The sequence below is a fragment of the Callorhinus ursinus genome, unplaced genomic scaffold (genome assembly GCF_003265705.2).
Source record: "Callorhinus ursinus isolate GAN/ISIS: 27379988/994484 unplaced genomic scaffold, GSC_fseal_2.0 scaffold19, whole genome shotgun sequence".
NCBI classification, from domain to species: Eukaryota; Metazoa; Chordata; class Mammalia; order Carnivora; family Otariidae; genus Callorhinus; species Callorhinus ursinus.
The window spans coordinates 14,156,842-14,171,059 of record NW_027397081.1 but is presented as its reverse complement, the minus strand read 5'-3'; the positions used below and the strand labels follow the sequence as shown (position 1 = coordinate 14,171,059).

General features: G+C 46.1%; 1 protein-coding gene across 2 annotated transcripts in view; it reads left to right on the top strand.

Annotated features, from left to right (window-relative positions):
• The window catches only part of DSCAML1 (DS cell adhesion molecule like 1), a 341,143-nt gene that overhangs the window by 284,965 nt on the left and 41,960 nt on the right, over positions 1–14,218 (top strand). For both annotated transcript variants that reach the window (XM_073903814.1, XM_073903815.1), the window contains one exon: positions 155–283. In XM_073903814.1, the coding sequence (XP_073759915.1) occupies positions 155–283 (129 nt within the window). The remainder of the gene's footprint in view (positions 1–154; positions 284–14,218) is intronic.

Below are 14,218 nucleotides of genomic sequence, written 5' to 3'. Positions count from 1 at the left end.
GCCCAGACCCCAGAGTTCAGAACTCTTGGGTAGACCACAGTTGTCACCAACCCCCAGGGATACAACAGAACCCTGGTCTTCTCTGGAGATAGGCAGGGGGTCAAGCTCTCTGCTGCTGTCCTCACTTCTGCTCCTTCCATCTGCCACTTCCCAGAGCCCCCTGACCCCCCAGAGCTGGAGATCCGGGAGGTGAAGGCCCGGAGCATGAACCTGCGCTGGACCCAGCGATTCGACGGGAACAGCATCATCACGGGCTTCGACATTGAATACAAGAACAAATCAGGTAGGGTGAAGGCTCAGCCCTCCACGGCCCTTGTGCCCTTGCCCTGCCTGTGCCCTTCTGGCAGGACAGTCCCTGAGCCTCCGAGCTGCCCATCTAAGGCAAACACTCCAGCACCCACCAGTGTATGAGCCCCTGTGGCTTCCTAAGGGAGGGACTCTGGTTGGGCTAAGAATTCTGTGAGAGGGACAGATGGACCCCCAATGGATGGGGAGGGAGTGCCAGTCCCCTCTTTCCACGACTGTCCCTGGACCAAGATCCACAAGGTGGTCTGACTTAAAGCAATGGAAAGGCCCAGGGCTAAGAGACTATGGGTTGTGTCTGTGGGGTCAGAGACGTCATGGGTTTGGCTAGGTCATCTGGGCACTCCTGGTTTGGGATGATGGGGATGCTTGGGAGTCAGAGAGCTGGTGCTTGCTGGTCTCTGGGGGATGGAAAAGCCAAATCTAAGTTTTGTCCTCCCGGTAGCCCTTCAGAGCCCTCCCCTGGGACCCTCGCTAGCTCCCATGAGGCTGCCTGCCACTGTGAGGCCCTGTAGAACAGAGTGAACGACAGGCCGCCAGGTCTCCGGGGAAATGGGGTCCCCACGGTCAGGTGGCAGGAATGGCAAGGAGGGGGCCTCAGAGGGCACAAGAAGCCCGGAGTGGACCAAGCCACAAAAGAGCTGCAGGGGTTCGTGTTTGTATCTGTGTGACTGTCTCTGGAAGGTATGTGAAGAATGGGCCATGGGGGTTCCCCTGACAGGGCACATGGGGGGCCCCAACAACATGCGAGTGAGGGGAAACCCTACTCCTCATTCTGGATGCTTTTGTACCTTTCAGATTCACATAAGCCTATATAAGCTTTTCCAAAACAACTTAAACATCAAAGGCCAAAAAGGAGTCTGGAGCACTCAGCCCTCCCCAGCCCCCCTTCCACCACCAACTCCAGCTCATTTTCCAGGTCTTGGGGTAGATTCAAGGTTCTGTTTCCCCCAAGGCCTTCCAGACCCTTCCTTGGGTCCTTAGCACAGCACGTGGTCAGTGGCTTGGCTGGGTGTCCTCTCCTCTGGAGGGACAAAGTCCCGGGCCCTGCCGTCTTCCCAGCACCTGGCACATGGCCCACCACATGGTAGGCGCTCAGCAGAGGGCTGCTAGGTGAGTCAAAGTGAGACACGGCAAAGCAAACCTCTGAGTCGCCTATTCACCTCTTGAGAAGCAGCTCTGTCCAGGACACTGGGGTCAGTCACCTCTGGTACACAGTTCTACAGGGTTCTACAAAGTTCTACATCTCTGAAACAGGGCTCTACAGCTGCTCTCAGAAGCTTATGGTCTGGCTGGGGAGAAAAGTCAGGCGGCAGCCAGCCACCCAGGAGTCCACCCTGAGTGCGGGAGGAAGGTGGCGAGAGCAGAGGCCACCACTCACAGGGGCACCGGCGAAGCATCTCTCCTGTCCCTGTAGACGCTGCACTGAGAGCTAGGACTTGAGGACTGAGAGGTGATGGGCCTGGATTCAAGGAAAGGGGAAGGGCAGAGCCCGAGTGGGGCGCAGAGGGCTCTCGGATATAGTTCTTGCGCAATCGGACTAAATGTGTTCTGGGGCCAGGTTGGGAGGGGGCCTCTGGGCTGAGTTTTCCTTTGTTGGGGAAGGTCACTGAGAGCCACTGATAGTGTCTGACCTCCCAGAGAGAGATTTGGGTACCATGGCAGCCTGGAAAGAGTCATCCAGCGTCCGTGGAAAAATGAGAAGCCTCTGGGAGCAAGGAGACCGTTGCAGGGCCCCAGCGGGGGGAGAGGTGAGCAGCAGCGGGGCCTCAGCGGAGACACAGGGCCCAGAGGGGAGAGGAGTCTGACTGTGTCCATCTCATGCCTCAAGACTTCCTGAGGCTGGCCTGGAACCAGACAGGAATGGACGGGTCTGCAGGCCCACGTCCCCAAGGGGCGGTGCGCACTCCAGCTCCCTGTGGGCTTGCCGTGGCCGGCAGGCTCTGCTCCCCGGGTCCCTCGCACCCCTGCCCCCCAGCCCCTTGTAACTGCCTCCCTGCCCTCCTCCCCCATGCTGCCCCAAGCTCGCTCGCCCGCACGGACCACGCTCTAAGGTGTGCAGACCTTTCCTGGGGCACCACGGAGCCGGGCGAAGCTGAGAACCTCCCATGTCTGGAGAGCAGGGCCAGAGGTGCGGGCAGGAAAGGCGCTGTTTTCGGGGCACATCCATGTCTTCCCCAACCCCCTTGGGCTCTCCTGCAAGATGAGCAACTGCCATACCCTACCCCAGAGCTGGGGGTCCCAGGACAGGTGGCCAGAGTGGAGGGAGGGGTAACGAAGACTCTCCCTTCAATGAGGGCTTTGCACCTGTGAAAAAAATCAATCTCAGGATCAAGAGCATGGGGCAGCTGCCTGCTCCTTTGCCCTACCTTTGCACTGAACTGCTCCAGACTATCCCACCCCGGTGGGCACCTGTCCCCTATCCCGGTGGGCGTTCCCACAAGGTGGGAATGGTAATGCCTGCCTCGCGGGGTTGTTTTGAGGGTGAAAGAGAAAGCATCCAGCACAGGGCTACGGTAAACCTTTCATAAACGTGAGTTCCTCCCTCCCTTCTAACTCACATACCTCATGTGGCAGTCTCTAGTCCTGTAGGGCTTGCAGGCTGAAATAGATGTCTGTCAGTCAGCAACATGGACTGAGTGCCAGTGAGTTTTTGCAAAATCATGCAGCAGCCATGTGGTAGGGGAAGAAAAAGAAATAAAAGGCAGTGTTGCCCTTGGAGCTGACAGTGCAGTCGGAGTGAGAACAGACACTGTGTACGCACACGCACACGCACAGGCCTTCCGAGCCATTACAAAGCATTATCCAATCACATGTAACATACCACAAACTGTATTACGTGATAACTGAAAAAGGTATCCTAGGGAACAGATGGGTGACTCGAAGGAGGGGGCTGGGCGCGTGCGTGCGTGCGTGCGTGTGTATATCTCCTTCCACACATGGAATGGTGGAACAAGAACAATTCTCAAAGCAGAAGACTTGGGTTGACCAAGTGTCGGAGCTATGTGATCTTTAGCAAGCTACTTTGGACATCTCTTTATCAAATGGGACCAATTGCAGGTCATTCTCAGGGTGGTTGTAAGGATTAAGAGAGTGTGAGGACTTACGTGGAAGTGCTTCGCACAGAGCCTGGCACATCCTACCTCTCCATGGGGGTCCGCCCCGTGCCTCTGTTCTCCCTCCCTCTCTCTTCCTCCTGCCCTGGACCACACCCATGCTGGGTCCGGGCCAGCTGCTCCTAACCCCCTTCTTTGCCACAGTTTTGTCTTTGCCACATTTTCTGCCATGTTGCTCATCGTGCTAATTTTCCAAGGGAAATTACCAAGTCTGCCCTTTCTAAACCATCCCACTCACGCTGACTTCTCCTGGCCCCAGGCAGCAGAGTAATAATACATGAATGCTGAATGATAAATAGCACCGTCCACACAAATCTATCAGATGGCGCAGTGCAGTTTTAAAAATGCAGACACTACATTTCGCTTCTGTTCCCCAAGCAAGGAGCAGGGATGGGTTCATTGAGGATGGCCCTCCAAGCCCAGAAGGCAGCTTCATGGTGCGAGCTGCCGGCCACCATGGGGTGAGCCTGCCTGGTGTGCTCTGTCGTTCTGTGTGTGCTGGAGCGTGGCTGTTGGAGGGACTGGTGTTGGGATGTTGTGAGCTGTCATTGTGACCCAGGGAACCTCCTCTCTGTGCTGCAGAAAGATTGCCATGGGGGGTGGGAGGGGGTGCTTCGGGCCGTGATGCAAGGAGGAAGTCAGAGATGCAGAATGGATTTGTTTCCTGGGCGCAGACAACTAAATGCTCCAGATGTGGCTTTTGTCCAAGCTGCTCCCCCTCTACAGCAAATGCATCTCCTAAAGAACCAGAGGCTCCAGGTCCCCTCCTGGCAAGCAGCCCACAGAGTAGAAGGCACTGACATCTCCCCAGCCACTTCCTTATTTTTTTAAGAAGAATGTTTTGCATCAGAAACCCTTTGATGAAGAAAGGGAAAGAGAGCCCTTAATGAAATATGTTAATCTGGGTAAGCCGGGCTCATATGAAAAGGAATATTAAAAGAGACAATATTCGCCAAAGCCAGCTCAGTACTCTGAGAGAGCTGAAAAAGAAAGAGAAGAAAATAGGGCCCCTAATTTAAGCTATTCAGTGTCAGAGAGATGGCAGTGATCAAGTTTGGAAAATCAGTTAGAGGCCTTCAGATTTGACTCTGATGCATTAGCCTGGGAGGGCTGTGGGGAGAGAGTTTTTGTGCCAACATCAAAGATAATTTGGGAACACAAGGTCAAATCCACCTGCAAACGATTGGTTTTTACAAGAGGAAAGGGGGCCACCCTCCTGTGATTGGCAGCTGAGTGTGGAAAGGAAAGGAAAGGAAAGGAAAGGGTATTTATTGTGACTACAAAATGCAGAGGAACTCCAAGTCCAAAGTAAAGGACAAAAAGGGGCTCTGATCTAACACCAACAGTGGGTTTTGAGTGCCCAGCACATGCCAAGTGAGGGAGACAGGCAAAGATTTAGACATGGCTCCTGCCTTCAGGGAGCTTAGCATCTCCTTGGGTAGTTGCTGCTGAAACAACAAGCCCCAGACAATAAAGAGGTCTGTAAATGCTGTAGGAATTCAGAGGAAAAGAGTGGTGAAAGATAAAGCCAGAAAGTTATACACAAGCCAGATGTTGCAGGGCCTGGGGTCATGTACAGAAATTTCATTGTTATCCCAAGAGCTAGGAAAAACTGTTGAAGAGTTTTATGCAAGGGGATGGCAGTATCAGATTTGTGTTAGAAGAGACCACTCAATGCCAAAATAGTGTTTGGCCTGTAAGAAGTGCTTGATCATATTTGTGGGATGAATGACAGCTGCAGTATGGAGAACAGATGGAAGGGGGCACAGAGTGGGTTCTGGGAGGCTAGCTAGTTAGGATGTTACTTTCCTGGTCCAAGTGAGAGATGACAGTGGCTTGGCCTGGGGCAGGGATAGAGATGGAGAGAAATGGAGAGATTCAAAAGATACATGGAACACAAAAGCTATAAGACTTGATAGAGAGAAGAGTCAAGAATAACACCTAGCATACCATGATCCCATTTCCTGAGATAGGGACCCTGGGAAGTCAATGGGTTTATAGGATGTACGGTCAAGACTTCTGTCTTGGACATGTTGACTGTGGACGTCTTTGAAACATCCAAGAGATGTCAAGGAAACAGTTGGCTATAAAAATCTTGAGTTCAAAGGAGACATCCAGCTGGACATAAATCTTTGAGTTAATCTGTGTATAGATGGAAATAGAAGTCAAGTGTGGGGAAAGTCTATGAAGTGAGAGAAGGAGAACCTAAGATGGAGCCTGGAAGAACTCCATCTAACCATTAATGGTAGGGTAGGGAAGATGCATCTGCAAAGAAGAGAGAAAAAATTGTCCAAAGCAAGAGAAAAACCGAGAGTGTTTTATCAGGGAAGCCAAGGAAAGAGTGTTTCAAGAGGAAGGGAGAGGTTCAAGTGTTGAACACTTGAGAGGCCAAGTGAGAAAGGAGTCTTGGTGACATGGGTTCACCTATACCATTGAGATACAGTGCTGATGTCATGAGGGGGTGTTAGGAGTAAATGGTGAATGTTTACATTGTCCAGACCACACCTGGTACATCACAGATGCTTGGTAAATATTAGCACTTCTGAAACAATCGGAGAGATCATTTTTGGCAGGCTCTCACCCCCAGGATACTACACAGACAGCAGATTGAAACATACCCCAGTCTTCCTGTGAAAAAGGCCTACTTACTTGTCCTGGAACTTCAACCTGAGGGGCACACTTCAGGTCACATCTAGAGACTACCGAAATGTTCTAAGGGAATGTGGGCTGGGGGAATGCCACCTTTGTGCTTTCCCTTGGCCTCACTTCAGCTCACTAGTACATCCCAATAAGGAGCTCATACACTTGTCTGGAGCCTTGATTTTTTGCAACTGTTGCCAAGGGGACACCTCCAGATGACCTGGTCTGGAGGTCAGCAGGGTTTGTGATTGTGGTCCCATAGTACTGTATGTATTTTTATACTTTAAAAGCTGCTGTCTGAGAGTCTGGCTTCCAATCATCCTGAAAGTCAGCAGGTGCTAAGATCCCTCCCTCTGGAACACTGAAAGTCTGCCAAGACCTTCAACTGAGACCTATCAAGACCTACCTTCAAGACCAACAACTGAGACCTATCAAGAATAAACTTTGCTTAGATAATCACAAAGGTTCAAGAGACAACAACCAAGGGCTAGGGCAAGGTGAAACAATCTGATTCATCTCCTACATAAGACCACTCCTTCGAGACAGGAAGAGGTGGCCATTTTACCTAATACATAGAAACAAACACAAAGAGTCAAGCAAAATGAAGAAACAGATATGTTCCAAATGAAAGAACACAAAAGAAACCCGGGGGGGGAAAAAACTTAATGAAATGGAGGTAAATAACTTACCTGATAAAGAGTTCAAAATAATGGTCATAAAGATGCTCATAGAACTTAGGAGAAGAATGGATGAATGCAGTGAGGACTTCAACAAAGAGACAGAAAATATTTTAAAAGTACCAAACAGAAGTCACAGAGCTGAAGAACACGCTAGAGGGATTCAGCAGGAGACTAGACAATGCAGAAGAAAGGATCAGTGACCTGGAAGACAGGGCAGTGTAACTCTCCCAAACAGAGCAGCAAAAAGATAAGAGAATTTGTAAAAGGGAAGATAACTTAGGGGACCTATGGAATAGTAGCAAGCAGAGTAACACTCACATTACAGGGCTCCTCAAGAAGAAATAAATGGGCAGAAAACTTAATTGAAGTAATAATGGCTGAAAACTTCCCTAACCTGGGTAGGGAAACAGACATCCAGATCCAGGCAGCCCAGAGAGTTCCAGATAAGATAAACCTAAAGAGACCCACAACAAGACACATTGTAATTAAAATGTCAGAAAATAAAGATGAAGGGAAAAATCTTTAAAGCAGCAAGAGAAAAACAACTTGTTATGTACAAGGGAAACCCCATAAGACTATCAGCAGATTCCTCAGAAACTTTGCGGGCCAAAAGAGAGCAGCATGGTGTAGTCAAAGTGCCAAAGGGGAAAAAAAATTCCAACCAAGAATACTCTGCCCGGCAAGGTTATCATTCAGAATTGAAGGAGAGACAAAGAGTTACCCAGACAAGCAAAAGCTAAATGAGTTCATCACCACCAAACTGGTCTTACAACAAATGTTAAAGGGACTTCTTCAAGCTAAGAGAAAGGGTACTAATTAATGCCAGGAGAACCTATGAAAGTAAAAATCTCACTGGTAAAGGTAAACATAGTAAACATAGTGGATTAATCACTTATAAAGCTAGTATGAAGGCTAAAAGAGAAGTCGTAAAAATATCTATAACTACAATAATTAGTTAAGGGATACACAAAATAAAATGCAAGAGATCATGAGAAAAGAATTTAAGCACACCACTAAAGAAAGTCATCAAACCACAAGTGAAGAGAGCAAAAGAAGGAATAGAGAGAAACTACAAAACAGGTGGAAAACAATTAAGTGGCAATAAGTACATGTTTATCAATAATTATAGGCATACCTGGGAGATATTGCTGGTTCAGATCACCAAGATAAAGCAGTGCATATAAAAGTTATGCATATACTATACTGTAGTCTTTTAAGTGTGCAAGAGCATTATATTTTTAAAAACAATTCTTGTAAAAAAAAAGTGCTAGCCATTATATTTGAGTTTTCAGCAAGTCATAATCTTTTTGCTGGTGGAGGGTCCTGCCTTGGTGTCGACAGCTGCTGACTCATCAAGGTGGAGGTTGCTGAAGGCTGGGGCAGCTGGGGCAAGTTCTTAAAATAAGACAACAGCGGAAGTCTGCCACTTCAATGGGCTCTTCCTTTCACAAACCATTTCTCTGTAGCTTGCGATGCTGTTTGATAGCATTTTACCCACTGTAGAACTTCTTTCAGAATTGGAGTCCATCCTGTCAACCTGCCGCAGCTTTATCAGCTATGTTTATGTAATATTCTAAATCTTTTGTTGCCACTTCAACAATCTCCACAGAATCTTCCCCAGGAGTAGATTCTATCTCAAGAAACCAGTTTCTTTGCTCATCTGTAAGAAGCAACTCTTCATCTATTCAAGTTTTATCATGAGATTGGAGCAGTTCAGTCCCATCTTCAGGCTCCACTTCTGATTCTAGTTCTCTTGCTGTTTCTACCACATCTGCAGGTACTTCCTACACTGAAGTCTTGAACCCCTCAAAGTCTACATATGGGTTGCAATCAAATTCTTCCCAACTCCTGTTAATGTTGGTATTTTCACCTCTTCCCATGAATCATGAATGTTCTTACTGGCTTCTAGAATGCTGAATTCTTTCTGGAAGGTGTTCTATTTACTGTGCTCAGATCCATCAAAGGAATCACTCTCTATGGCATGTATAGCCTTGTGAAATATATGTCTTAAAATAACGAGACTCGAAAGTCGAAATAACTCCTTGATCCACGGGCTGCAGAATGGATGTTGTGTTAGCAGGCATGAAAACTACATTCATTGTACATCTCTGTCAGACCTCTTGTCAGGTGCATTGTCAATGAACGGTAATATTTTGAAAGAAATCTTTTTTCTGAGCAGTAAGTCTCAACAGTGGGCTTAAAATATTCAGTAAACCCTGTTATAAACAGATGTGCCAGCATCCATGCTTTGTTGTTCCATTTATAGAGCACAGAAAGAGTAGATTTAGCATAATTTTTTTTAAGTAGGCTCCACGCCCAGCATGGAGCCCAATATGGGGCTTGAATTCACAACCCTGAGATCAAGACCTGAGCTGAGATCAAGAGTTGGACACTTAACCAAATCAGCCACCCAGGCACCCCTAGCATAATTCTTAAGGGCCCTAGGATTGGGGGATGTTAAATGAGCAGTGACTTCAACTTAAAGTCACCAGGTGCATTAAGCCCCTAACCAGAGAGTCACCCTGTCTCTCGAACCTGGGCATTGACTTCCTCTCTCTCGCTATGAAAGTCCCAGATGGCATCTTCCAATAGATCACTGTTTCATCTACACCGAAAGATCTGTCATCTAGTGGAGCCACCTTCACTGACTATCTGAGCTAGATCTTCTGGAGAACTTGCTGTAGCTTCTACATCAGCCCTTGCTGCTTCACCTTGCACTTTTATAGAGATTACTTCTTTCCTTAAACCTCATGAACCAACCTCAACAAGCTTGAGATTTTTCTTCTGCAGCTTCCCCACCTCCCTCAGCCTTCAAAGAATTGAATAAACAAGAAATAACAAGTGTTGGCAAGGATGTGAAGAAAAAGGGAACCTTCTTACACTCTTGGTGAGACTATAAATTGCTGCAGCCACTATGGAAAACAGTATGGAGGTTTCTCAAAAATTTGAAAGTAGAATTATTATATGATTCAGCAATTCCACTTCTAGGTATTTATCCAAAGAAAACAAGAACACTAATTTGAAAATATGCATGCACCCCTGTGTTCATTGCGGCATTATTTACAATAGCCAAAATATGGAAGCAACCTAAGTCCATTGATAAATGAATGGATAAAGAAGATGTGGGACACACACACCCCCACACACATACACACACACAATGGAATATTACTCAGCCATAAAAAGAGTGAAATCTCGCCATTTGCAACAACATGGGTGGACCTGGAGGGTATTATGCTAAGTGAAAAAGGTCAGACAGAAAAAGACGAATACCATATGATTTCACTTGAAAACAAAACAAACACATAATAGACCTCATAGATGCAGGGAACTGACTGGTGGTTACCAGAGGGAAGGGTTCTGAGGATGGATGAAATGCAGGAAGGACATCGGGGGTTATATATGCCCAGTCATAAAATAAATAAGTCCTGGGGATGCAATGTACAGCATGGAGACTATAGACAATAATATTGTATTGCATGTTTAAAAGTTGCTTAGAGACTAAATGTTGAGGGTTCTCATCGTACGAAGAAAACTTTGGGGGCACCTGGGTGGCTCAGTCAGTTGAGCATCTGACTCTTGATCTCACGACTGTGAGTTCGAGCCCCAAGTTGGGCTCCGTGCTGGGTGTGGAGCCTACATTAAAAAAAAAAAAGAAAGAAAGAAAAGGAAGAAAAGAAAAGGAAAAAACTTTGTAACTCTGTGTGGTGACAGTAGCTAACTTAAAGTAGTGATCACTGCACAGTGTCACAATGTATGTAAATATCAAATCATTATGCCATACACCTAAAATTAATATAATGTTATATGTTAATTATACCTCAATAGAAGAATTCTATGAGGTGAATAGATATGTGAAACTCTTTTACTGTTGAGGAACTGGGGCATATAGACTTGAAACTTCTTTTTTTTTTTTAAGATTTTCTTTCATTATTTGAGAGAGGGAGAGAGCACGAGCCGAGGTAGGGGCAGAGGCAGAGGGAGAGGGAGAAGCACACTCCCCACTGAGCATGGAGCCCAACACGGGGCTCGATCCCAGGACCCTGAGACTTGAAATTTCCAAGTTAGTTCCTACAAAGAACAAGGAAATTTCAAAGTGGAACAGAGGAAGATTCAATTTTCTCATTCTAAGGAGGTGCATTGTGACATAATGAAATCCCTGAGTCTGAACCTTGGAGGGTCCTATCTGAAGCCTCCATAGGATTGGAAGTGACTCAGGAGAACACGCATGATACCTGTCTCCAGTGTTCTTGGGGTTTCTAAACCAAATCCCACTATCTCAACCACTTCCCTCTCCAATTCTTACATGGAGGCAACGCAGAACTCTAAAAATGGCTTAGCATGGAATTCCTAGGAAGCATGCACAGATTTTCCCAGGCCCCCACGAGCGAGGGAACGGCAGCTGGATCATGCCGACCCTCACAGTCCAAGGGGTTTTGGGGCCTCAGTGTGAATGTGGCGGAAGACCACTGAGCAGAAGGAGATGCCCGGAGGTTTCTAAGAGACAATAAAAGTTGGGCAGATGTCCCTCTGTGACAACAACAGAAAATCATTTCCATTAAAGCAGACCTTCCCAAACCATATTTTAAGGTCTGGCTTCCTCTGTGACCCTTGGCCCCGCTCCCACCCTCCTGGGTGTGTGGCCCTTATCTCCTTTCTCCTCACATTCCAGGGCTCCTTCTTTTGCTCCAGAAAGGGAACCAGGTTTGGCTTGCAGACAGCAAAGCCTGTTTCTTTAAAAAAAAAAAAAAAAAAAAAAAAAAAAAGGAACATGAGTTTGGCTGGAGATTTCCCAATCTCTAATCCAGTGTTGTGCTCAGGTGAGAAGAGAGGACATTGTAGGATATTAGAATATTCTAGGATATGATTTCCCAAAACACTGTTTTCTGATGGCACCTTTACTGTTGCTAGGACAGTAAACATTTCAGATCCTGAGTTCCACTTCTAAGTATTACCGGGTCAGAAATAAGGTGTGGAAACTGGACATTAAGATGGGGGCAACAATATGTTATGTATGCCACCCAATTTGTAGAATTACGACTAATCTTGAGTAAAGGATGTAGGTTACCTCAGGGAAGATGAAGCTTAAAGTTATGATGAAGGATCACGAAGTCTTCGTTTTCTATACCAACAAACGCCCAGTATGTCCTTGAAAGCGGATATCTGAAACTCTGTCATAGGATGCTGAAGCTCCCAGGAGACATGCCACAAACAGTGGAGCCAAACCCCCGGAGAGTGGACTGGGCATTCCTGGGGGACGCTTTCCTCACCCACGGAGGCCAGGTTCCTCTAAGTTCTCCAACATGACATCCGTGTACACTCCCTGCTCTTTATGAGACACCTCTACGGCCACATCCCTGGATCTCAAAACAAGTTACCAGGTGGCCCTGGACAGAGTTCATCATTTGACCCAAGATGAAACCAGAGACTTACGAGAACTCGTTGGGACTTAGGAGAGTGTCCTAAATTATCCAATAAGATCATTTTTTACACAGTAATATTCTCTAACTCTGAGGAAAGAAGATGACACATGGTCCACAAAAACCACTGTGGAGACTATATTTTTCTAGAAGATAAATTAAAAAATTAAGGCCTCAACACAGGCAGACGCATTTCTGAGTGTTATATTTATATCCAATAGGATAAATGGTGTGTATTTCTGGGATGGGAAAGTTATGGTGAGTTAGAAGTGTACTCAAATTTTAATGCATAAGGAACACACTGGAGACCTTGGAAACATCCAGAGTCTATCTGGAGTTCTATCAGGGGTTCTGGGGTGGGACCTGAGTTTCCACATTTTTAACCAGCTCATTTTTTACCAGCGACGCCAATGTCTCTGGTCCATTGAAAAGGTTATATGGAATTTACAGCCCTAATAGGATCGTGAACATAGCAACAACAAACCTTTTTGAAAATCTACTATACACCACATATCTTTCTACCAGTTTTTTAATATATTTTGTCAACTATCCAGTAAATGGGAAAGCCCGGGTTTTACTCCAATGTATCTTAACTAGAATTTATCTGAAAAGAACACAGACCAAAGCACAGAGACAGCCCTAATGAGTGTCTGTAGCAGTTTCTGTTAACTGAGAAGAATAACAGAAACACGTTAAGAAGGTAACAAGAAAGAATGAATCGAATAATGGTAACATTTTATGCACATAGACATATATAAAAATAGGAACTATGTACACGCTAAAAGTGATAGAAAAGAAAATTTTCCTGTCCATGAAATCAAGATTGTTTTCAATTGTGTAAATCTTATAAATCTATTTTTGGATGATATTCTTTGTGTTTTGCAAACACACCAGGGAGATGAACACCTTGAGGTAAAATATGTTAGAGCAGTTTTTCTGAGTCTTCTATTTCTTTGAAAATTTGTATCGTGTGCGGAGTGATATTATAGAAACTTAACACACTTGACATACATTAATAATGCGATTCTTGTAGACTTTTTTTTTGAAAATACAAAGAAGTAATAAAGAAGAGTATGTCTGTGACATGAGTGTGGAATATAATGGACTGGCCTGAGGCCTGATGGACTAAAACCCCAACCTACAAAAGCCGGCATCTCCATGTAAACAAAAGTGACAGACTTCATTTTGCAAAGCAAAGAGAAAGTAAGAAGAGAATGTGATGGTTTATTCACATCTCTCAGTGAAGCCCTCCAAGACCCTCCTTAATGACAGAGGGGGAAATAGTAACTTTATAGTAAGTGGAGGAAGCTGACAAGAGCACCTAAGCTAAGTGATCGAGGTCAACATCCGCTGTAATGGGACAAATCAGTACCAGGTGACTCAAGCACACAGAGGGACGTGGTGGCTGTGATACTGGTAAAAAGAAATGAGGAAATAATACTCTGAACCTATTGTGAAGAAAATGTCAGTTTTATGTAAATTTCAATCCACAACACCTCCCATGGTCTGTAACTCTGAGCATGCATTTAAATACTCGCAAGACTTTCTTACCAATACGGAGAGCGGGTCTCTTTTAATGAAATGTATATATATTGGTGCATCTTTTCCTTAGCCCCTCTGTGTTCAGACACATCATGCGGGCCTCCTCCCTCTGCCTGCCCTCATCAAAAATGAACTCACTGACTCATGATTACTGTCCCTCTCCTATAAACATGGGCAAATCAAGTATGATGTGTGTGTGAGCTGGCACCTGCTCCCGGGAGGCCACAGAGAGAAATGAACACCCGCCACCACGTTGCTAGTCCATTCCCTCCCAAACCAAAGAGGTGCCCACAGCAGGTAGGAGCACGTATTTGCAACTCTGCCAGCCACAGAGTGACTCTCCGGGTGGCTGGGTTGTTTTAAAAGACAAGGAGAAAATAATGTGTTTCTGAGCATCCGCAGCCTGGCATTTGTTACTTTGGCTCATAAAACCAAAGAATTAAATGCAAAACTGCAGATGGGGAGCTGGGCCAGTGCCCTTCACAGATGCCGAGCCTATGCAACTAAAAGTGGTGTT